The sequence below is a fragment of the Capricornis sumatraensis genome, chromosome 7, assembly GCF_032405125.1.
Source record: "Capricornis sumatraensis isolate serow.1 chromosome 7, serow.2, whole genome shotgun sequence".
NCBI classification, from domain to species: Eukaryota; Metazoa; Chordata; class Mammalia; order Artiodactyla; family Bovidae; genus Capricornis; species Capricornis sumatraensis.
This window is the reverse complement of record NC_091075.1, coordinates 63,401,938-63,427,089: the sequence shown is the minus strand read 5'-3', so window position 1 is coordinate 63,427,089 and position 25,152 is coordinate 63,401,938. Positions and strand designations below refer to the sequence as shown.

The 25,152-nt window shown below is 43.9% G+C and overlaps 1 protein-coding gene across 1 annotated transcript in view; it reads left to right on the top strand.

The window, feature by feature from the left end:
* The first annotated feature begins 4,144 nt into the window (after positions 1 to 4,144).
* The window catches only part of BEND4 (BEN domain containing 4), a 28,685-nt gene continuing 7,677 nt past the window's right edge, over positions 4,145 to 25,152 (top strand). Inside the window, exons 1-2 of the mRNA XM_068975718.1 lie at positions 4,145 to 4,622; positions 12,221 to 12,787. Coding sequence (XP_068831819.1) covers positions 4,145 to 4,622; positions 12,221 to 12,787 — 1,045 coding nt within the window. The remainder of the gene's footprint in view (positions 4,623 to 12,220; positions 12,788 to 25,152) is intronic.

Below are 25,152 nucleotides of genomic sequence, written 5' to 3'. Positions count from 1 at the left end.
TTCTTCTCATCAGGTGGCCAAAGTATTGGAGTTTCAACTTCAGCATCAGTCCTTCAAATGAATATTCAGGACTGATTTCCTTTAGACTCTTCTGATGGATGGCTCTTTTTTAGGAGTAACTCTCAACTGGATGGTTCCACCTCAAACAACTCTTCTCAATCACCCTATCAAAAGTAACATCCCCATGCTGTTTTTTTAATAATTATTTCTATCTGAAATAATAGTGTTATTATGCATTATATATTATTTAACATTTTAAATATTATAACATATAAGCATAATTTATTATATTTTTATAAATATATATTTGTTATACAGCTAGCTACTTGATTATTTACTACCTGCCCACCCCAATTCTATCATAATAGGATCTGGACATTTGGCTCCACTATATCCAAAGCTTACCAGGTGGTGCTATTGGTAAAGAACCTATCTGCAAACTCAAGAGACTTGAGTTTGATCCCTGGGTCAAGAGAATCCCCTAGAGAAGGGAAAGGCAACCCACTCCAGTATTCTTGCCTGGGAAATCCTATGGACAGAGGAGCCTGAAGGGCTACAGTCCATGTGGTTTCAACCAAAGCCACTTAGCATGAGTACTGTCCACTGCCTAGAAAGATCCCAGGCACATAGTAGGCACTCAATAAATATTTGTTGAATAAATCCCTGGGTGAATGATGCTCCTAGAAGTAGTGAAGTCCTCACCACTGGAGGTATTTAAGCATGGTTTATACAACCACTTGACAGGGTTAAGCTATGGGCATAGACTCAAGCACAAGAATAAAAGACCATTTTGGTCCCTCTAGGACTGTGAGCTTATGATTAAGTGGCTACCGTGCCCTTTCTACTATGCAAATGGGAAAAGTAAAGGAGTATTCCTCAGTCATTTTCGACCGAGTGATGGTACGCACACCCCTGTTCCTGCTGCAATATCATCTCAGCATTAAAATGTTGAAGCTAATCAGACATTTAATTTCAAAGTGGAAGGTCATTATCTTGTCACAAAATTTTATTCCAATTACTTTTTTTTTTCTATTATACGAAATGAATTAAAAGTAGCACAAAACATTGGGAGATCAAACAGTCAATCAGAAGCTCATTAAATATCATTGAAATTGGTGCAATAAAAAGCATTTCCCATGGCTGACTTATTATTTAAAAGCTATATTCTGGATGGCTCAAGGAATTGACATGCTGCCAGTCAAAAAATCACCCTATCCGTAAATAGCCACTTGGCTTTTTAAAAGTTCACTTTTTTTTTTAAGTAAGAGTAAATATATAAAAAGATTTAAAGCATGGGTGTAATTACTATCCCGTCAGCCCCTGAGACCCTAAAGAGAGGATATCAGCAAAATCACTAAATGATAATTTGGACTAAAATTTACAGTAAGATGCTTACAAAAGTGTGGCCAATGATTTTATAAAACCTCAATATATTACACTTATATACAATACTCAGGTACGTACAACCCCAGGCAGGGAACAGTGGTCACTTACAATTTTAAAATTGAGTTCAACTCCACACTTGGGAGTAAATGCCCATTTCATTTTCTAAAACGTGATTATTAAGCACTTCATTTTTCTATGGATCCAGACATAGGTGACTGCTAGCATGTGGATCTAAAAGCTGGTCATTTAAAAAATTTTAATATTTTTCCTCTAGGGTTTCATTTTTTTAGCTAAACCACTAATTTTACCATTCAGTTTTATAGAAACATTCACTTTTCAACATACTGAATGGCAGATCCTTTTCATTGATAAACTATAACAACAGAAGTACTGTTCCCAGTCTCTTAAGGTGCTTAACTGGTAAGGCTGATACAAATTAAAAATACATAAGAGAAGAAAAAGCTCCCAGGTATAGGAAATTATTTCTTCAGTAGTAGAACTGATGAATTTCTCCCCTCTAACCACCCCCTACCTACTCACACTGGCACCACCCAATTTCTTTTCAAAAGCCAGGACTTATTGGCACATTATCTGGGAGTAAAGTGGGAGGAAAACATTTCAATGCAAAATTCAGAACTGCTTTATAGAAAGAATAGTATGGGGAGGTTTGTTATCATTTATTTCCTCCAGTGTATCATTCAATTTCAGCTGTCTCACCTCTGAGAAGAACCTCCCCCATTTTTCACTTATGTGCCTAAGAAACATCTCCCTGGCATCTCATTCTCTTTCCCTGTCTTTCACCAGCATTTCATTATTTCTTAACTGTCCCTCTCATGCTTGTCTCCCTTTTTCTTACTGATCCACGTGTCCTCATTTAGCAGTTTTCAGAAGCCAGGGAGAAACGTTGCAAATAATGTTAAATATGATTAATATCTTGAATTCCTTGAAATATGACATGCATGAGTTACAATGAAACCTCTTTTATTTCCCCATGAAATGCTTTTGCATAATGAGAAAGAAAATGTCCTCTATGCCCTAATCAGCCCTGACAGTTCCTGGACTCCCAAATACTTTTATTTATGGCATTATTTATTTCATCTCTAATAAATGGAGGGGAGAAAACCGCAGCAGGATCTGAGGAGGCCGCAGGAAAGAGGGAGACTATGGAGGGTGGAGGAATGCAGAAGCTGATCCTGCAAAGAGAGAGAAGGTTTCCAGAGGAAGAGAAGTCTGGCGAATGAGAGACCAAGGTCCTCAACCCGGAGAAGAAAATAGGTCACTTTTCCAAGACTAAAAGGAAAGCTCTGAAAAGGAAACTAACTTCACAGTGGAGAGATGACAGTCACACATCAAGGAGGAGACGTACCCAGAATTCTAACCTGGAGAGTGAAGATTGAAGGCTAGAAACCAAACCTGGGAGGGAGTTGCTGATATTGGAGTTAACCTAGGGGAGGGGTGATTTGTTCCCAAAATGGCTGGGAGAAGCCAGGGTAGTCCTCTAGATTTGAAGATATCTCTAGCCCAAGGGATCCTTCTCTGAACCACAGAGGCGCTTCCCTCATTCAAACAACTACTGAAATTTTGTGCCGTCCAGAAACCCTGTCCTGGTGGCCCCAGACACAGTGAGGAGCTGCCTGGGCAACGCAGAGAGCCAGAGCTTTTGGGCAATTTTGGTCCAACAAGGGCACACACACACACACACACGCACACACACACACACACACCCCAAACGATATTGTTGTATCTAATCACCATCCCCAAAGGGGGTATCAGGTCATATTTTTTCCCCCAAATTGCAGAGTCTACCTGCTACAAGAAGTGAGAATTTGCACATCTGGGTACATCTATGCAACTCGGCCACACACTTGAGTATCTGACTATGTGCAATTTCCTCAAAGAGCCTCAGTTTTCTCATCTGTAGAATGGGGAAACGGATTCTTTTATGCCCTCTCATAGGAATTTAATGACATAATGTAAAAGTCTGATGCTCTGTGTTTTCTTATGACGACATGAACTCGAAGGCCATGAGCTGGATATAGACAAAAGCCCCTGGGCGCGCAAACAACTCGCAGCAACCTGGGTCAAGCCTTCAAGATGTTCTCAGAATGCTGGCGGAGCAATTTTCCATAGGCAGAAGAACGCGGTGTATTATCTTCCCCAGGTACACACGCACTCCAGCTACCTCGCCCCGCCCAGCCCCAACTACTCCCAGCTGGGTGCAAGCCGAGAGTTTGGGGTCGTGCAGGGGTCGCCAAGAGCTCCTTCCTAAAACCGGGCCCCGCCCATAACAGCAGGAGCCTCAAGTGCACGGGGCTCCGAAGTCTCGTCCCGGCCAGAACCTCGCGCTGTTAGCAGGACGCCCTCGGGGTCCCGGCTCTTTCCTTCCCTTCCCCCGTCGGACGCGCACACCAGGCTCGGCGACCACGCGGGCGGCAGCGGCGGCACCAGGCTCCGCCCCCGCCCCCATTATCATTAGCAGATATTACCCTAAACACTTGCTCTTTACCTCCTTTCTCCCTCCAGGCATTGGCGAGGCAGCCTGTCAATCAGGGCTCGGGCGGCAGCCCCCCGCGCAGGGGTTCGGCGATGCCAGGCTTCGCGACAGGCGGCGGTGGTGACGGCGGCCGCGGCACAGACACCCACCCTCCCACACGCGCGCACCCGGGCAGAGCCGGCGGGCGGGCGGCAGCGGCATCTTCGGAGCCCGGCGCCGGGCGCCGAGGGGGCGTGCGGCCGGGAAGCGGCCGGGAGGCGCAGGATGGAGGAAGAGATGCAGCCGGCAGAGGAGGGGCCCAGCGTCCCCAAAATCTACAAGCAGCGCGGCCCCTACAGCGTCCTCAAGACGTTCCCCGGCAAGAGGCCCGCGCTGGCCAAGCGCTACGAGCGACCCACCCTGGTGGAGCTGCCGCACGTGCGGCCGCCCCCGCCGCCCTTCGCCCCGCACCTCGCGGTCTCCATCAGCAGCAGCGAGCCGCCGCCGCCGCAGCAGTTCCAGGCGCAGGGATCTTTCCCCCCTGGGCCCGGCCGGGCCAACGCCGCCGCGTCGTCGTCGTCTCCGTCCGGCACGCCCGCCGCGTCCCAGGGCCACCTGAGGACTACGGCGCCGCCGCCCGCGGCCCCCGCCGCGTCATCATCCTCCTCTTTCGCCGCCGTCGTCAGGTACGGGTCGAGCCCGGCGGCCGCCGCGGGCAGCAGCAGCACGGGCGGCGACGGCGCCAGTCTGGAGCTCAGCGCAGGTACCAACTCTTGGGCGCAACTTTCCGTCCCGCCACGTCCGGGGGAGGGGTGGGGCCCCGGGAAGGAGAAGCCCAGGGACCGCGGAGAGCCTGCGGCGCGCTGGGCCCAGCGGGAGGGCCGCGAGGGGAGAGCGGGGGTGGGCAGGGGGCGCGCACACCGGCTGAGGGAGGATTCGGACGTCCGAGCGCACCCCGGAGGCCTCCACGCGCGGCGGCAACTTCTGGCGCTTCCCGGCCGCCCCCGCCGCCGCGTCCCGGGCTTCCGACGGCGCGCGCGCGCCTCCTAACAGGTGTCTCCGCCGCTCGCCTCCCGCTCGGCGCCCGGGGAACGCGGCGGTGGCGATGGGCGACCTGGCTGGTGGCGGGGGAGCCGGGGGCCGCACGCGGGCTGGGAGTGGGGGCGGGACACCCTCGGGTGGCAGCGGCGGCCGCTCCGGGAGAAGCTGGCGCTCTTCGGCGACTCTCGAGGAAGCCCTCCCTCTCTGCGGCTTCACTTTTTCCTTCTGCTTCTTCCGTTTCTCTCTCACTTCTCCTCCATTTGCTTCTCCTCTTTCCTCCCCGTTTGCTCTCTGGTTCTCTTTCTCCCTCGCTCTGTCGCGGTCCCTCAGCGGGCCCTAGGGCCGTTTGGTTTTGTCCGTGCGAGCGCGCGCGGTCTCTGCCGGCCCCTTTTCCCACCCACCCCAGGGTCCCCGCGGGTGGCTGTAAGACGCGGGGCTCCCCCGGCAGCAGTCACGCGGGTGGGGCGGGCGGCCGCGACTTCAGGGACGGAGACTCCTGCCCCTCCCCCAGCCCCGAGAACCCCCGGCGCTCCAGGTCCCGCCGCCCGCCCTCCCCGCGCCGGGTGGGCGCTGCTGCGCGCCGTGATCGAGCTTTCTGGGCCCGGGCCCCTCAGAAATGCTTTTCCGGGAGCACTCACCCCGGGTACGAGACTTCTGGTAAAAGCCGGCCCTCCTGCCCAGCTGCGGGGAGGGAGGCGGGGTGACGGAGAGGCCGCAGCCTGGGGCCTGCGCCCAAGGGTGCACTATGCTCCCTGAGGACGCGCAGCCCCGTTTATCCCGCTCCTCGGAACTAAAAAGTTCCTGCTCAGGCCTTTTACGGCACTTTGGAGCCCTCCGAATCTTGCATATAAGTGAATCCAGAGGTGGTTTTTTTTTTTTTTCCTAATGAAAATAGGAGCATCGTCTTGAAATGAGTTATAGAAGCCTAAGCTCCTGTTCTGTTTGTCAATATTTTGACACATGAAGGATTGGTTTTGAGAAAGAAAATCTAATTATAGGTTATAGTGAAGACTTGTCCTGTCACATCCCTCACTGATTTGGAGGGGTTCTTGTGTGGATGTCCTCATTGTTTGCAGGAGGTGGGTTTTTTTTTCCCTGTATTTGTATTCTGTTGTGCTTTTGTATTCGTTGTTAGGCTCTCCTTTCATTTTCCTCATTTTTCTAGTGTTTTCCCCCTTTCTTAGTGAGGTTTGTGTGCTCTCTGGGTTTGGGTTCTGGTTTTCTTACAAACTACTTCATGGTCATTCCTTGTTAATTTCCTAGCTCTGCTTTCTTATTCAGAAGTTTGGGTCTTTTTCCCATATTCTGTACTTTGTGTACTCCTTTGCACAACCTCCACGCCATCGTGTTCATTAGGGGTTTCCCCCTCTTTATCCACCCAGTTCAGTCTTGAATCTCATCTTGCTTTCTCCTTTTAGACTTTGCTGACTGTTTTTCAGTCTTTTACCTTTTTTAAGATAGTATAAGTCTGCCACCTTTCATTTTCATGTTCATCCATAGTTTTAACCTTACTTTTTCCTGTTGTTTTTCCTGTATTCTGTTTTCTGCACCAGTTACTTGCTGTCCTTTCCAGGGTCCCTTCTACTCTGGCAGTTTCCCCACTCTTATCCATAAAGAGTTTTTGTTGTTTTGTTTTGTTTTTCCTTCTTACCTTGATCTGAATGTCCTCTCTCAGTGTTTACTCTGATGTCCTGTTTAGTCTGTCTCTGTCCCCAGGTGGAAATCATGTCACTGATTCTAAAAGTGTGAAAAGGAGCTTGCCGATGCTCCTCAGATTCCCTGTATTTCTTATTTCCCTTTATTTTCAACATTTCTTACATTTTAAAGAGAGCTCATGAAGTGGCAAGCGTGATAGCCCCAAGAATAGGATGCCATGTGCTTGTTGGAAAGACAGGAATTGGGTTGTAGATTTCTTCCTCACAATAAGGAAGATCAGTTCAGTGGCTCAGTCGTGTCCGACTCTTTGGGACCCCCATGGGCTGCAGCACACCAGGCTTCCCTGTCCATCATCAACTCCTGGAGCTTGTTCAAACTCATGTCCATTGAGTCGGTGACAACATCCAACCATCTCATCCTCCATCATCCCCTTCTCCTGCCTTCAGTCTTTCCCAGCATCAGGGTCTTTTCCAGTGAGTCAGTTCTTGGGAAATGGTCAGGGGCAAAAAAAAAAAAACAAAAAAACCCAGACCTTAGAACTAGACATCATGAATTGTGGTCATAATATTAATCACTGGGGACAAAGCCATCTCTTAACGGGCACGGTGTGTGAGTGGCCCTCAGAAGGACAGGCGCCTGAACAGATGATTGGCCCTTTGAGGAACTAGTGGTGCCGCTTTGAACCAATGAGCATGTGTGCCCCGCCAGCCATGTGAGCATACTTGGTGGAGTGGAGGCAGGGTGGTGATTTGCTTGTTGCACCCTCCCTGCAGTGTTACTGCAATGTCTCAGGCCACCTGGTAAACTGAAAATAATCAAAACATCAATGAGATGAAATAAGTGAAGGATGGAAGAGAGATAACTGAGTGTCCAGAGTAAATGCTGTGAAAAGATGAAAGGGTTGAAATGAACCTTATTTGCCATTAAGGGCCATAAACCATTGAGAGGAGACATGTGATTTAAAATAGATTTTTCAGTGTTCTTATAAAATCTCCTGAAGAGAATAATTTTCCTTAAAAGGGGTAATATACCATGGTTCTAAAAGCATATTTTTCCTCTGTGGGAGGCTTAGAGTTAAAACCCACGTAGATCTTGATATGCAGCCTAAATTTGGCATCAGGAAATGGGAAATTGCATCTTTAAGCAGAGTACAATCAAAAATGAATTACAATAAATCCTATATAATTGCATAGGTCATTCTCTTTAATGAGATTTTATTAACCTGACTGTCAAGCTTTTGAGTCAGGCAGATATTTTATCTTCTTCAACTGATAAAAGTGTCAGCTATAAACCACCATATAAATATTCATAAATCTACACATCTGTGGCAGCCTATCAGCATCATTCTTTTGGACATTAAAAGCATTCTAATTACTTTCTGTCTAGCAGAGCTGAAATGCTGCCTGTTATAGTATGTGCTTGGCAGGCATGATTGCTTTTGTTTGCCATCACAAATAGCAGCATCCTATTTTATATACCGATGGTCCAGAAAATATTCAGGGATTGACTGAGCAGGATGAATATTAGGAAGCACCATCTGGTTTTGATAGCACCGAGTATATTAACTCATCTGTTAATTTTTGACACATCATTGATTTATTTATTTAGAAAAATTGCATCCTGTTTTGCTGTGTTGATGTTTGCCATTAGGGAAAAAAAAACTGATGGCATTTTTTTAAAGACATACAGTAGTAAATTGATTTAAGAACAGGATGATGCTTCCAGAGATGCTTTCATTTTGTAACTTATATTTTCTATGCCACAAAGTCCTCTCATAGAAGTTATATTAATGTTTTAAGAAAATCATCTATTTTGAGCTAGTTGGAAATCCTTTTAGTAGATTATAATAAATATATGGATATGTGGTAGTATAGGTCACAGAAATTTTTTTCTGCTTCTGCATTTTTAATATTAATATATTTCACCCTTCACTGGGCTAAAATCAAAAGGTTACCACTAATCTTGACTACTGTGATCTCCTTCATAGAAACAGAATACTCTTGGGGATCTGCTGTGATGGGCAAATTCCATTCAAGGCTTTACTTGCAAAGAAGGATGTTAAAGTAGGGAGCCTGTGTTTCATTGCTGAGTTCCCATCCCACTTCACTTACCAGATTTAGGATGGATTAAACCTCTTAAATTCTGAAGAATTTCTAGAAATGACTTTTTGAATTACAAAAATAATCATGGGTTCAGATTCTGGAATCAGACTAGGCACAATTTGCAACATGGTGCTATCTCCTGACAGGTTTCACAATAAAGCAAATTTGAAAAACATGGTCATTTTAGAGTGTTTTATGATTGTGATTTTTAAAAAACATTTTATGATCTTTCATTTTAGAGAAGTTAGGGATAAAGTAAGTTGTGTTAAAGCCTCTCTGTAATCTGTTGACTTTGTACTGCCTTGCTAACACTTGAGTGGAACATTCTGTGACTAGTGGGGGTAAAAAAGTTCAAAAAATTTAAAATACACGCTCACACTTGGCTCAATTAAGAATCATGGATCAGTGTGTCATACAACTGTGTTCATATAAAAACAGAACTTTTCTCCATTTCTTAGCAATATGGGGCATCACACAGTACCTACATTTCTAATTATATTTTGTCTGGAAAGGTGAAGTATTGCTGGCTGCACTATATGTTAAGTGGAAAGATTTGCTGTTTTCCACCAAATATAATAGTAACATTTTTCATCACACTCTTCAATGTATTGACATAAAATACTATTCAAATATTATAAGATACTGAAAAGAAGAAAATTCAGCCTTTTAATGGCTACAGTGGCTATTTTTACATATATCAGTTCTGAGAACAAATTCTGAATAAAACATTCAGAAAAACTGCAGACAAGAACTGTTTTGTGGCTATAACTATTCTCTGAGGTTCCGAATGCACTTTAATACATTATCCATAATAGCATAATACATAATGACTTTTTCTCAACATATTACGAGTTTCTCCTTCAGTTAAGAAAACAAATCACGCTTGTCTATACATCAGATTTTTTTTCCCCTTAAAATCTATACCGTAGTGTGATTTATCAGTATTCAGACAACTGAACTCCTTTTAGGATACTGGAGAAATATATTCAAGCTGGTTTTTTTTAAGCAATGCTGTTTTAATCTTTCTTTTCATATTTTGTTTCATCAAGGTTGTATTAAAGGTGTATAGGCTATGAATCGATTGGGACTATTCTGATTAAAATGCATATAGTAAATACAACTTCAGGTCTGAAATGGGATTATAGGATTAAATGAATGAAAACTGCTAATGTGCCAGAATTGAGAATCCCCAATCAATATTGTCCTTTGATTTCACTAATAAGAGAACAAAAACCTGGGAGTAAAAAATGAGAATGCAACATCTTAAACCTCCCCACTTGTATGGTTCAGCTGTTTACTTTCTGATTTATTCAGTTTTGGCCATTGTAAAATACAATGCCCAACTATTTGAAGTCTTTCTCAATTACATTTCAGTTCAAATCATGAGTTCATTTCTTTCTTTCCACCAGGCTGTGGGCAGAGTCATCATGACTTCCAGTGTTTGGTATAGGAAAGATAGTTCCCATATACATATCCCCTTTTCTCCAAAGTAGCAAGCCAGCTTTATCTCAGCTGCTACTTGGGTCAAGTTTCACGGCCCATCCGTCAGCTCTAGACTAAAACTATACCTGGCATCTAGTTCTTTCTTCAGCACTCAAAGTAATTGTGGTTAAAAAGCAGGCCTGTGCCTCATATTTGTGGGATTCAGGGTGGGAATACAAATGCTGTAAACTAAGATACTGTTGTATCTACAAGAGTCCCTGCATGTATTCAGTAAATATTTCGTGAGATGCTGTGCTCGCCCTCAAGCTCCAGTCCACTCATGGAATATACAGTCTCTTAGGTCTCTGCTGAGCTGAAGAGTACTGGCCTCTGTGTTCTGACTTGTCATTTTTCCTGAGGGTTTACAAATGGTAGCGTTTTATAGATGTGGGAGAAGTGAGGGGTGCTTCCTGTGTACTCTGGGCCTTAGATAAAGAGTTAGAAAAGGAGACTTGTCCCCCTCCCCCTGATATCTTAGTTACTTTAGGAAGGCTAGTAAGAAAAAACAAAGAAGAGCATGACATACTGTATGGAGATTTCTAAAGGTTGGTTTTACTGGTCTTTAACCTGGGTTTTCTAGAGAAATCAATTTTCTTAAATCACAATTATTCTGGTTTGTTGTCCCCAAAGAAACCCTTGAGCATCTCACCATTTTTCACTTTTAAAGGTCTTTTCTTCCTTAGTAAAGATACAGCTAGACAACATTTCCAGGGACAACAAGCAACTAGTTGTTTCAGGCACCGAGTCGTGTCCGACTCTGAGACCCCATGGACTGTGGCACGCCAGGCTTCCCTATCCTTACCATCTCCCAAAGCTTGCTCAAACTCATGTCCACTGAGTCAGTAATGCCATCCCACCATCTCATCCTTTTGTCCCCTTGTGCTGCTTTCAATCTTTCCCAACGTCAGGGTCTTCTCTAATGAGTAGGCTCTTTGTATCAAGTGGCCAAAGTATTGGAGCTTCAGCGTCAGTCCTTCAGTGACTAGTTATATTTCTATAATAAACAATAGATATTGGCATCTAGAATCTACAGTATTTTGTTTGTTGCCACTGTTTTACATAGAGGGGAGAAGAAATAAGAGGCACCCTCATTGCCAAATATAAACCCTAAAAAAATATCTCTCTGGGTTTTTATAAATTGCCCATTCTGGGTGGTGGTCTACAAAGAAGAGAATGTTGATGTAGCGCTTACATTTAGGGTGAATTTTCAGAACTCTTAGACTGACAACATTGAGTCACATTTTCACAATATTGACTGGGGCAGGGAGCGGGGGCCTTTCCGTATTTTTTCTTTTTGAGGTGAACTGATTGCTTTCTATCCGTTTTTTGCTTTCCACTGATTGACAGTTAACACGCTTTGGAATACATTTGTGGAAACTGACTGGCCCTGTCTGTGCATGCCAGTTAAGAGATTTGGTGGGAGAAGCCCTGAGAAGGGCACTGTTGCTTTTCAGATGCTGCTGCTATAGATCAGGCTAAGGTATCAGATACAGGAAAGAATTACCAACCCAGATGGTGGATGACACAGTGTTGCTTTGGGGCTCCTCCTCATTTGCCTCATAGGCCCACTCCTTGTTTTATCTTGTTTAGTGAGCACTTCACCTCTCGTTCTTCTCCAGTTTGCATCTGGGAGCAACGTACTCTCAGTGGGGATTGTATCAGCTGATTAATAGCAAGGGCATGAGGGCACTCCAGAAATAGCAGTAATGATTGCTGTAAGTTCCCCTGTCAATGAGGAGTTGAGTCTGCAGGGCTGGCTTGATTCATTAGAGTGAGGATGTTAATGAAGCCAAAGGTGTAAGTTCGGAGCTGTGCAGGCCAGCCGATGCCATAGAGAGGGGGTCTCTATTCGGTGCCCCAGTCCCATCCAGCCATTTCCCAGAATCGAGTTGGGGTGGCTCATCGGGAGCAACAGGAAGCTGTGCATCCAGGTACATGTGGATTCACTGTGTCACACCGGTGTCCGGCACAGAGTAGAAGTCCATGGTTCTGACATTTCTGAGTGTTGAGTTCCAAGTCGAGGACCCTCTGTCCCTTGTCTTGGCTGTCAGTCTCTGACGTGTCTTCTCCTCTGTTTCAGAGAGTCGTATGATCTTGGACGCTTTTGCTCAACAATGCAGCCGAGTCCTTAGCCTCTTAAATTGTGGAGGCAAACTTCTAGACTCCAACCATTCTCAATCCATGATATCTGGTGTGAAGCAGGAAGGCTCAAGTTACACTGAAAGACAGGAACCATGTCCTGTTGGCAAAGGGGTCCACAGTCAGACCTCAGACAGTTTAGACATTGAAATGCAATATATGCAAAGGAAACAACAAACTTCTGCATTTTTGAGAGTTTTCACCGACTCCCTGCAAAATTACCTGCTCTCAGGGAGCTTTCCAACTCCAAACACCTCCTCGGTCAGCGAGTATGGCCACCTGGCAGATGTGGATCCTCTGTCAACATCCCCCGTGCACACGCTAGGTGGCTGGACCTCCCCAGCAACATCTGAATCCCATGGTCACCCATCATCATCTACGCTGCCTGAGGAGGAAGAGGAGGAGGAAGAGGAAGGCTACTGTCCCCGATGCCAAGAGCTGGAGCAGGAGGTGATTTCGCTGCAACAAGAAAACGAAGAACTCAGAAGAAAGTTAGAGAGCATCCCAGGTACCCTGCCCTGTTACTTAAAAGCCACTGCCACTCATTTTCCGTTGTCGCATGTGTGTGTGTGTGTGTGTGTGTGTGTGGTTTTTGTTGTTGTCTGTTGGAACCAGTGATGTAGAAAAGTTGGGAAAACAGGCATGCGCAGTGTTAGTCTGCCAGTGCCAAACAAATTTCAGATTGAGCTACTAGTCTTGTCCTGTGTTTAAGTCACAGTCCTCCAGGGTATAGACCTGAAGGCTATAGTCCTATTAAAAAGATGTCTCCATTGATACAAACGTGATTCCAAGGTTGTAGTGCAGTGAGACTGAAATAGGCCATGTGCTGTGGGCTTGAGTTTTCTTCAAAAAGTGATCCTGTTCCTTTTAAATAGCTTTTGTATCTGTAAAGATTTTGATATATGTGTTTTATCAGTCTGTGATAGAAATTGAAATGAAATGACACCTACAAAGGCAGAACTCAGAACAAATTGTCTCTTCCATTCCATTAATCTCCCGCCTTTCTTGTTAAGTTTCAACAGGTGTGGTTTCTTTAGCATGCAGACTCCCCCTAAAGTTAACAAGCAACTGTGAACTAAAAGGAATAGCTCAAAGATAGGCTAGTCCCAAACCAGTTGTGCTCCTGGCTAAACATGAGGCATTCACTGCCTCTCAGAGACACTAGATTTGCAGAGTAGTAAAATCATCTTTATGGCAAGATCTTCTGTGGGTTGCAAAGCCATTTTTTCCTTATTTGGGAAGGTTCTGATTTTGTATATAGCTTTGACTTCATTGCTACTTGCCTGTGGCTTTGCAGAGAGACTGGCATGATATTGTAAATCAACTATACTTCAGTTTTTTAAAAGGAATATATAGCAATGCTAAATAAATAAAAGATAGTAAAGCCTTTTTTTATAGGAACTCCCTGGCTGTCCAGTGGTTAGGACTCTGCTTTCATTGCCAAGGATTTGGGTTCAATCCCTTGTCCAGGAACTAAGCTGTAAGGGATGGCCAAAGAAACAAGAGACATTAAAACCTTTTTAATCATGCAGCCCATTGATAAAAAATTTTGAGCATGTATCCACCAGTGTACACATCCATTGATTATTTACCTGCATGTACTACTATACTAATACATTATGTTCAAAGTAAAGCGTACATAATACATTTAAAATTTTTAAGGCTGATCCATAAATAGAAATTATGTTTTTTTTCCTTCTTTGATGTCTTTGCATCACACAGTTTGGCAGCTTACATAGAAAGAAGGAAATGTTGACTAAAGTTACCCACTTGTTTATTAGAAATGCCAAACAAAAAGTTTACTTTCCTTCTGTCCTTTTATTTAAAGCATTTCCCGGATAGTGCTGAGGTTTGGCTCAGAATATCTTGGAGTTAGATTGAGTGCAGTTTGTCCTGTGGGAGACAACCAAGAGGTGAAGTAAATCCATTCTTGGTTGTTGCAGTTGAGCTCTGGAGTTAGATGCAAAGTCTAACTCCAGGAGAGAGACTGGTGGAACCCAGAAGAATGCAGTAGAACCAGAGCCCTGTTGGTTTCTCCTGGTCAGAGAGATACAGGTGCAGCTAACAGACTGGCATTTTTTTCACAGTTGTGTGAATTATGATCCATTAACTGTGGGGTTTAATATCAAAAGGGTATGTCGCATCTCACTCCCCACTGCTGTTTCATTAGGGGAGAACACGGTGTCCTGAGGTCAGCCAACTGCAGGTTCTTGAATTAGCCGTTCAGCACTGTGGGTAGGGGTTTCACGGTGCAAGGACGGGTGACACGCACGCAGAGCACTGCTGCCCAACTCCTCATCCGGAATGTGTGGCAAGCCGTCTGTCCTTGGTAAACTTACTCAGCCAATGTGAGGTTCACTCCACCTGCTTTTTCCTGAATCTGCACAGGTGAAATGTCTGTGTCAGGAGTAAATCATTGCTGGCCTGCCACTAATCGTCTTTTTCGACTGCCCAGAAAAACAAAAATGCTGCAATTTCTTGAGTCCTCTTGATGGCCAGACATTGAATGCCTCTTGTTGAAAGTAGGCTAATGATCCCCAGTGTTAGTGTAAACACCCACCACTGCTGCTGTAAAGAGTCACCTCCATGAACTTGAATGAATAGCCATTCTACATAGAGAACCTTGATTGCTTTAATTAGTCCATTTATTGTTCAGTCACTCAGTTCTGTCCGACTCTTTGTGACCCCATAAACTTCAGTACCCCAGGCTTCCCTGTCCTTCACCATCTCCCGGAGCTTGCTCAAACTTACGTCCATTGAGTCAGTGATGACATCCAGCCATCTCATCTGTTGTCCCCTTCTCCTCCTGCCTTCAGTCTTTTGAACATCAGAGTCTTTTCTAATGAGTTGACTCTTCCCATCAGGCGGCCTTCAGTTTCAGCATCAGTCCTTCCAATGAATATTCAGGTTTGATTTCTTTTAGGTTTGGCTGGTTTGATCTCCTTGCAGTCCAAGGGATTCTTCAAGAGCATAGTTGAAAAGCATCAATTCTTTGGCGCTAGCTTTCTTTACGGTCCATCTCTCACATCCATACATGACTACTGGAAAAACCATAGTTTTGATTAGACAGATCTTTGTTGGCCAACTAAAGTCTCTGCTTTTTAATATGCTGTCTAGGTTAGTCACAGCTTTTCTTCTGAGGAACAATCGTCTTTTGATTTTGTGGCTGCAGTCACCATCTTGCAGTGATTTTGAAGCCCAAGAAAATAAAGTTCATCACTGTTTTCTATTGTTTCCCCGCCTGTTTGCTGTGAAGTGATAGGACTGTATGCAATGATCTTTGTTTTTTGAATGTTGAATTTTAAGCCAGCCTTTTCACTTTCTTTGACCTTTATCAGAAGACTCTTCAGTTCCTCTTCGCTTTCTGCCATTAGGGTGGTGTCTTCTGCATATCTGAGATTGTTGATATTACTCCAGCAATCTTGATTCCATCTTGTGCTTCGTCCACCCCAACATTTTGCATGATGTACTCTGCATATAAGTTAAATAAGCAGGGTAACAATATATAGCCTTGATGTACTCCTTTCCCCATTTTGAACCAGTCCGTTGTTACAGGTCTGGTTCTAACTGTTGCTTCTTGACCTCCATACAGGTTACTCAGGAGACAAGTCAGGTGGTCTGATATTCCCATCTCTTTCAGAATTTTCCACAGTGTGTTGTGATCCATACAGTCAAAGACTTTAGCATAGTCAGTGAAGCAAAAGTAGATGTTTTTCTGTAATTCTCTGCAATTTGATCTCTGGTTCCTCTGCCTTTTCTAAATCTTGAACATCTGGAAGTTCTCAGTACACATAATGGTGAAGTCGTGCTTGGAGAATTTCGAGCATTACTTTGCTGGCATGTGAAATGAGTACAATTGTATGGTAGTTTGAACATTCTTTGACATTGCCTTCCTTTGGGTTTCAAATGAAAACTGGCCTTTTCCAGTCCTGTGGTCACTGCTGAGTTTTCCATATTTGCTGGCATATTGAGTGCAGCACTTTAACAGCATCATGTTTTAGGACTTGAAATAACTCAGCAGCAATTCCATCACCTCCACTAACTTTGTTCATAATGATGCTACCTAAGGCCCACTTGACTTCACACTCCAGGATGTCTGGCTATAGGTGAGTGATCATACCATCATGGTTTTCTGGGTTTTAAGATCTTTTCTGTATAGTTCTGTGTATTCTTGCCACCTCTTCTTAATATCTTCTGCTAGGTCCATGCCATTTCTGTCCTTTCTTGTGCCCATCTTTGCATGAAATGTTCCCTTAGTATCTCTGATTTTCTTGACGAGATTTCTCGTCTTTCCTATTGTATTGTTTTCCTCTATTTCTTTGCATTGTTCACTTAGGAAGGCTTCCTTATCTCTCCTTGCTGTTCTTTGGAACTCTGCATTCAGTTGGGTATATGCTTCCCTTTCTCCTTTGCCTTTCACTTCTTTTCTTAGCTATTTGTAAGGCCTCCTAAGACAGCCATTTTGCCTTTTTACATTTCTTTTTCTTGGGGATGGTTTTGATCACCACCTCCTGTATAATGTCACAAACCTCCATCCATATTTCTTCAGGCACTCTGTCTTATCAGATCTAGTCCCTTGAATCTATTTGTCACTTCCACTAAATAATCATAAGGGATTTGATTTAGGTCATACTAAAGGAAATCAGTCCTGAATATTCATTGGAAGGACCCGATGCTGAAGCTGAAACTCCAGTACTTTGGCCACCTGATGCAAAGAACTGACTCAGTAGAAAAGACCCTGATGCTGGGAAAGATTGAAGGTGGGAGGAGAAGGGGATGACAGAGGATGAGATGGATGCCATCACTGAATCAATGGACATGAGTTTGAGTAAACTCTGGGAGTTGGCAATGGACAGGGAAGCCTGGCATGCTGCAGTCCATGGGGTCACAAAGAGTCAGACACTTCTGAGTGACTGAACTTAACTGAATTGAATGGATACCTTAGTGGCCTAGTGATTTTTCCCATTTTCTTCCATTTAAGTCTGAATTTTGCAATAAGGAGTTCATGATCTGAGCCATAATCAGCTCCTTGTCTTGTTTTTGCTGACTGTATGGAGCTTCTCCATCTGTGGCTGCAAAAAATATAATCAGTCTGATTTCAGTATTGACCATCTGGTGATGTCCATGTGTAGAGTCATCTCTTGTGTTGTTGGAAGAATGTTTGCTGTGACCAGTGCGTTCTCTTGGCAAAACACTATTAGCCTTTGCCCTGCTTCATTTTGTTCTCCAAGGCCAAATTTGCCTATTATTCCAGGTATCTTTTGACTCCCTACTTTTGCATTCCAGTCCCCTATGATGAAAAAGACATCTTTTTTTGGTATTGGTTCTAGAATGTCTTGTAAGTCTTCATAGAAATGTTCAGCTTCAGCTTCTTCGGCATTAGTGGTTGGGTCACAGCCTTGGACTACTGTGATATTGAATGACTTGCCTTAAAAATGAACAGAGATCATTCTGTCGTTGAGATTGCACCCAAGTACTACAACATTTCAGACTCTTGTTGATTATGAGGGCTACTCCATTTCTTCTAAGGGAAGTAGGTATTTAGAAAAGGCAGAGGAACCAGAGATCAAATTGCAGAGAATTACAATAGTAGGTATAATGGTCATTGAAATAAATTCGCCCCTTCAGGTCCATTTTAGTTCACTGATTTCTTTAATGTCGGAGTTTAGTTGAGTTTAGTCCATACTGAAACTCAACTATATAGGTAAAAATCGCTTTGTCCATTATGTATAGTAAAAAACAGTGTGAAATGCAGGAAAGACGAGCTATTTTGATTACTTGACTCATGGATTCATTGCCCAGGGACATGAGTGCTGGGCGTCAGGTTGAAAGTGCCACTTAAGATGAACACTTGAATCAGAAGGACATCATTGACCTCTTGCCCTCACCCCCCAGGCTCCATCTTTGGCTAAACACAAACCAGACTGTAGGTGATGGCCCAAGAAAGCAGTCTGGCTAGCTGTAATGAGCTAGCTCTCCCTTTGGTGTTGGGGGTCAGGGGAATCTGTTATTTTTTCCCGTATGAAGAAAAGTGTGGCAAATAATGTCTGGTTTTGCACATAACCGGAGTATTTTGCAAGCAGTAACTTTGCTGTGAGACTTGAGGTCAGTTTTCCCTAAGCAGTGTCCACGCTTCCCAACGATCACAGCGGGCCTTTGTTATCCTAGAGGCCGGTATATTTCCGTGGAAGCACCTGGGGCTTTCTTGTCGTAGGATCTGCCCTTGTGTCACAGGACCACTCTTCCTGCGGCCAAGCAGGCGGATGAGTACAAAGGGGAGAGGAGCATGGGGAGAGGAGCATGCGGGGTGAGCAGAGGGAGTCAGGTCCCGGAGATGATGGGGGCACCTGTTGCGGGTTGGAGTAGGGGAGGAGTTCCTCGGGCGCGTCCCTCTCTCCAGAGTCATGCTATTGAGCAGTCTGAGATTCCGGTTTCTTCTTGTTTTTCCCTGAAATAAGGCATTCATACCTGGGAGTAGTTCTTGAACTAAGAATTCAAAAGAAATGAGTCTTATTTAGTCTACAGGGGGAAGGTACTTTCAGCTATAAAAGGGGGACAGGAAGGCGCCAGCCCTCACCTCAAGGAAGGAGACTGGGAAGAGGTGTTCTTTCCAGCACCACCTGAGACAGCCTTTGTTTATTGTATTATTTGTGAAACGTCCAACAAAGTTGTACTGAGTATCAGCTACATGCAAGCGAGGGGCTTCTAGAAAGTACTTTCTAACTTACTTTCCAGAGTTATTTGCAGAAGTAGGTAACTAAATATTTTATCCCAGGAGGTAGATTAGCACATTTTCTTTTGTATTAGAAGTTACACTAGACATTACACTAGATACTACATCACACGAGAAATTACGGAGTCTTTAGAAGTTTACATTTTTTAAAAGAAATAGGTTTAAAGAAAAAAGTCACAAAAGGAAGATACTGGGGTCAGGGATACAGAGAGCTGAGAGGTTATTAAAAGAAGAAAAATGATGGGCAGACATTTCAATGGAGAAGGTGTCAAGTTACAGTAGTCACTTTTATTTAGAAAGCTTGCAGTCAGCACTGGTTAAAGGGAACTCATAAGGGAGTTGGGTATAAAAGGCCATATTTCATCTAATTTCAACCCTCATTGAATATAAGACACACCAGTAGTTTATGTTCCATTAAGAAGAAAAAACACTTCAAATCTTAATTGCCCTTTATAATTGTCTTTGAACACCAAGTTTAGAGATTTTAAAATATGACAAAATGTAGGTATTAAAAACATAAAATATGGTAATTAAAAAACCACTTCCAACAGTACTCTATACAAAATAGACAACCAACAAGGATCTGCTATGTAGAACCTGGAACTGTGCTCAATATTATGTAATAACCTATACGGGAAAAGAATCTGGAAAAAAATACATACATACATATATACACACACACACACATATTTATATGTAACTGAGGGCTTCTTTGGTGGCGCTAGTAGTAAAGAACCTGCCTGCCAATGTAGGACATAAAATTGCAGGTTTGATCCCTGGGTCAGGAAAATCTGCTAGAGGAGGGTGTGGCAACCCACTCCAGTATTGTCTGGAGAATCCCATGGATGGAGGAGCCTGGCAGGATCCCATGATCTGCCATGGGGTCTCAAGAGTCGGACATGACTGAGTGACTTTCACTTTCATGCGTATATAACTGAATAACTGTGCTGTATACCTGAAACTAACATGATATTGTTAATCAACTTCAATAAAATTTTAGAAATAATGGTAACTTCCAAAGTAAAACAACTATGACATAAAACATACCTTGAAACTTTCTAAGTGCAGATATAGGGAAGGTAAACTTAATTGTTGATATTATTAAAGAACATTCTACTTTTTTAAATGTACATTTTTTTATCATCTCGATTTATCTTTATAACTCCAAACAAAAATTAATGTTCACATTTTACAGAGCTAGTTTATTACCCTCTTCCACCCTCAAAATATAGTCGATTCTTGTCGTTCACTGTAGTTCTGTGCAGCCTCAGGTCGCAGCGTTTTCATCAACCAGTCAGTTCATAACCTCATTTTAAGTATGTGTTTGTTTAAAGAGGCCTTGTTTAATATATAGTGCTGGTCGGTTGACACTAAATTCACAGCCCTGTGACTCACAGCTGAGCCAAGCTTATCTCATACACATCTTCCCCTTGAAGCGCATCACAGCCTCGTGCTCAGGAACACTACATGGCACTTCAGCTCTACGTTTGGGACCCATCTTAAACAGCAAGATCACCACACAAGAAAAGCACAAAAATGAAAAGAACGTGGCACTAACTAGACCATGAAAAGAACCCTCACTGTCATATGAGGGCTGAAACAAGCGGGCAGAGCATATCCTTGTTCAGCCTCAGCCAGGAGTGTATGATTCCAGCAACTCGGGTTTCTTGGTGACCTGCCAAAGTCCTCCAGTGCCAGCAAGAGCACCCCAAATTTGAATTTGACCATTACAGATTCATGTCAGTGAGTCAGGTGTGTGTGCTAAGTTACTTCATTCGTTTCCGACTCTCTGCGGCCCTGTGGACTGTAGCCCACCAGGCTCCTCTGTCCATGGGATTCTCCAGGCAAGAATACTGGAGTGGGTTGCCAGGCCCTCCTCCAGGGGATCTTCCCGACCCAGAGATCAAACCTGAGTCTCTCATGTCTCCTGCGTTGGCAGGGAGGTTCTTTACCACTAGCACCACCTGGGAAGTCCATTAGCGAGTAGGCAAGTGTACAGAATCTGCAAATAATGAGGATCACTTGCACTAACTGACAAGGCTAAGCTCTGAATTATGCAGTCTGATCTTAAGTAAGGATATTGTAAGAAGGTTTTAAAAAGATAAATCAGTGTCTGTTTCTGGATAACTAGTTTTGGGAGAACAAAAAGGCCCTGGAGGAGCCGCAGTGTCTGCTAGTGCCCACCTTGCTTGCACCGCCTCCAGCTCACACGTGCCAGAAGTGCCTGTGGGAGAAGGCTCTGGTCGACTTCCGTCCCTGAGACACACAGTGATCATATTTAATGTGGGCGTTCTAGGGAGAATGAAGAGACACAAATATGTTCTGAGAAGAAAAAAGAGCAAGTGATAGGGACAGAGGAGGAAACAATTGAGTTCTTTGACTTAGGATTGGTAAATGTCACACAGCTCTTGCTGTAAGCTGTGAGAGAGACTGTGGGACACAAAAGAGCATGAGCCGAAGAAAATGGCTCTAGAGCCAAACCCGGGCTTGGATTCCTGCTCCTACTACTTGCTAGCAGTGGTTTGGGCAAATTACATAACCATTCTGAGCCTCAGTTTCTGTTTTCTGTACCATGAGGTTAGTAACACTGGAATGATGAAGTATTAAGCTCATCAAGTGCCTGCTAGATCTTCTAGGAAACACTCCTTACAGAGCAGCAACCTTAAGAGACCAAGAGGGACACTGTGCTGTGCCCGAGAATACAGAAATCTTAAGTGGTTTTCTTAGGTTGGTGGTGGTGGTCTTAACCTTGTAAAGAGGTGGGCATTGAATTAGTTACCCAGGTGGGGAACTTCAGCTCCGTTCATAAGCATCTCTGTTCCTACTTCATGTCGGTCTTCTGTCCTTTGGATTCCACCTTGTATGTGCCCATCCATATGGAGTCCTCGTCTCTCTCCCCACGGCTTTCATCCACACCTGACTCAGAATGTGGCCTCTTGCAGTATCTGTTCAATCCCAGGCTCTCCCAGATGAAACAGCACACATCACCCTCTGCTGAATGCCTCTCGGCTTCACGTGGTGCATGGAGTAAATTCCAGCACCCTTAGTGTGGCATGGCATGATGTCCTTCGCTACCTGAGTCCTCCTGTTCAATTTTGGAGGCTCGCCCTTCAGTTCACACCAGGCCCCGAGTACTCCAACCCCTCTGGACAATTTGTGATTCCTAAACCTCCATGCATTTGCTTCTGCATGCTCAATCACTCAGTCATGTCTGACTCTGCAACGCCATGGACTGTAGCCTGCCAGGCTCCGGTGCATGGAATTTGCCAGGCAAGAATACTGAGGTGGGTTGCCATTTCCTACTCCAGGGAATCTTCCTGAACCAGGGATTGAACCCATGTCTCCTGCACTGGCAGGCAGTTTCTTTACCTCTTGCTTCTGGTCTTCCCTTAACTCCTGCTGTCCCTCCAGTCTAAGGACATACCCTCCCTTTTCCCCACTCGAGGAGCTCCTACTCACCCTTCAGGTGACATCCCAGGCAGGTGACAGTTACCTGCCAGACCCCTCCCCCAGTTCCCAGGCAGAACTAACCACTTTCTGTAGCACATCATGCTTGCTTCTTTTGAAGTCAGTAGCAGGGCAAGTTTTCACTCTTTGTCTCTCCTGGTGTCTTGATACAAGGAGAGGCAGGCCATGTAAGGTTCTTGAGGGCAGAGACGTAAGTCAGAGTCATCCTTGTATCCCTGATTTCCAGCCAAGTTTCAGGCATGCTCTCTTATAGCGTCTATACATATCAATTAAATTAATCAGAGACAGAACCTTTTCATTATCAAGAGAACAGCCATGTGTCTGTAGGCTGAGAACTTTTTAAAGCTCACTGTTTATTTCTAGATGTTTACAATTCAGGAACTTATACTCTCCAGAGACAGTGCGACTAGGGCAGATGCTTAGAGGTGATACAGCACACAGATGGCATGCTTGTCAGGATGGTGAATGAGTTCAGTCTCCCTATGAAACAGTATGTGCTGGATTTTGAGTAAATGTTTTGAGTCTTTAAAAACAATGATATAGCAGAGTAGATTAAATAATGCTGAATGAACAGGAAGAAAAGCTGATCAAGATGTTAATGCAGTGGTCTGCCAGGAAAATTAGGTACTTGACACCCAAGCACCCTTAACAAGGGCAAAAAGAGCAGTTTTCCGTGGAAGAACCTTACTTAACAAGGCTTTCAGACCATACAGCAGCCAGCTCTGCAGAGTCGATTTAAGTAGCTAGACCTGAGCCTAGTCCTCAGTGTTCCTGGCTTCAGCCCTGTGCCCAGACATCAGCCCACAGGACCCACCTGCCTTCAGCAGAGCCCCATGGCTGGTAAATGCAGGTGAAATTCCATTTTCTTCTAGAATGTTTGGGTCAGCTGGCCTTGCTCAGAGGTTAGCGCTGCTGCCTGAATATTCAGGGTGCAGAGATGGGAGAGTCTGCCTCCAAGCCTATACAAGGAACTACTGAAGGTCATAGATGGCAAAGGAAGGGGAGATGACAGTTACGTAGACATTCTTTAAACAACTTTGAAGTTATGGTCTATGCCCACTGTAGAGATTTTTTTAAATTGGTCTTTACAAGGATGGTAAAGGATAAAGTTTTTAATTACTTTAAATTAATTTTTTAAAATAATTTTAAGATCATTTTTAATTATTGATGCTTTGGTTTGTTTCTTTCCAGTCTCTTCTCTTTGCACATAATTATTTTTAACACGGTTGAGGTCACACTGAATATTCAGTTTTATAAGCATTTTGTTCTTAAACATTTTTCTGTAAACATATGTAAAATATGGATAAAGTAGCAAAAGGAGTTTCATTCAAATCCTAATCAGTCAGTGAGTATTTACAAATTTTACTAAAACTTCCAAACTAAATCCAGAATAATACCTTGCACAGGTTGCTTTGCAATGCAGTGACATACATACAGTTGCATTGCTGCTGCTGCTAAGTCGCTTCAGTCGTGTCCAACTCTGTGCGACCCCATAGACGGCAGCCCACCCGGCTCTCCTGTCCCTGGGATTCTCCAGGCAAGAATACTGGAGTGGGTTGCCATTTCCTTCTCCAATACATGAAAGTGAAAGTGAAGTCGTGTCCGACTCCTGGTGATCCCGTGGGCTGCAGCCTACCAGGCTCCTCCATCCATGGGACCTTCCTGGCAAGAGTACTGGAGTGGGTTGCCATTGCCTTCTCCTGCATTGCTGCTCCTGAAACCCTTATATTTGGCAATGTACAGAAGAGACTTAGACACAGAAGTTAAATGGAGTCCCAAAGGCCACACAGTCAGCGAAAAGCCAGAACTCAATAGCAAACCTGTTTCCTGTCTCCATTAGCTTCTCAAGTCTTCTACATTTTTCCTGTAATCAGTTCCCATTGCCAGAAGATTCATTCTCACTCACTATGGCATCAGCAAGTGGGTTGGACTGTTTGTTTATGGAACTCTAGTAATGTGGGAAATTACTATTTGTCTTTCAGTTAACTTGCTCAGACTTTTCCATGAACTTTGCATACCCGAGCAGAAATGGTATGGTTTAGAAAGTGGATTTTCTAGCTCTCAGTGACTCAAACTTCCTACTCAGCCATATCCAGGGTAAAAGTGTCTGTCAGAACATAAAACTGTTATCCAGTAAGTGCACCCCTTAAGAGGAATTTGGGCAAGATCTGGCAGAATTGTAAATCACAGGATTTAGTTACATCAGGATGGACTTTAAAGTGAGTTAGGCTTTTAATACAGTGGTAAAATTAGAGATACTTGACAGGTTTTATTAAACTTTGGCTTAGTGAAAGTCCTGCTTCAAACTGAAACACATATGCCTTCTTTTTGTTGACTTTTGTGGTTGTCCCCAAAATGCTTCTTTAAAAATATATTCAGATGACTATGCAAGAGTGACCTGTGACACTGATGTGTAAGACAAATCTGTAAGGATGTTATTTAAGAAAATATTTCTTGGCAAGAAGAAGAATTTCCTAACCTACTGCTACTTATCATTCAAATTCTCCCAAAGGATGTTGATACAGTGTTTGATTTCTTACGTTGCAGAGTAATGTCACCTAAAAAAACCCAGAGCTATTAGCAGGGGATAAAGATGATAACTTCGGTTTGCTCTCTTAAAAAAAAAAATGTGAGGAAAAAAAAGTGAAGAAAGTTCAGTGATAATACTTTAA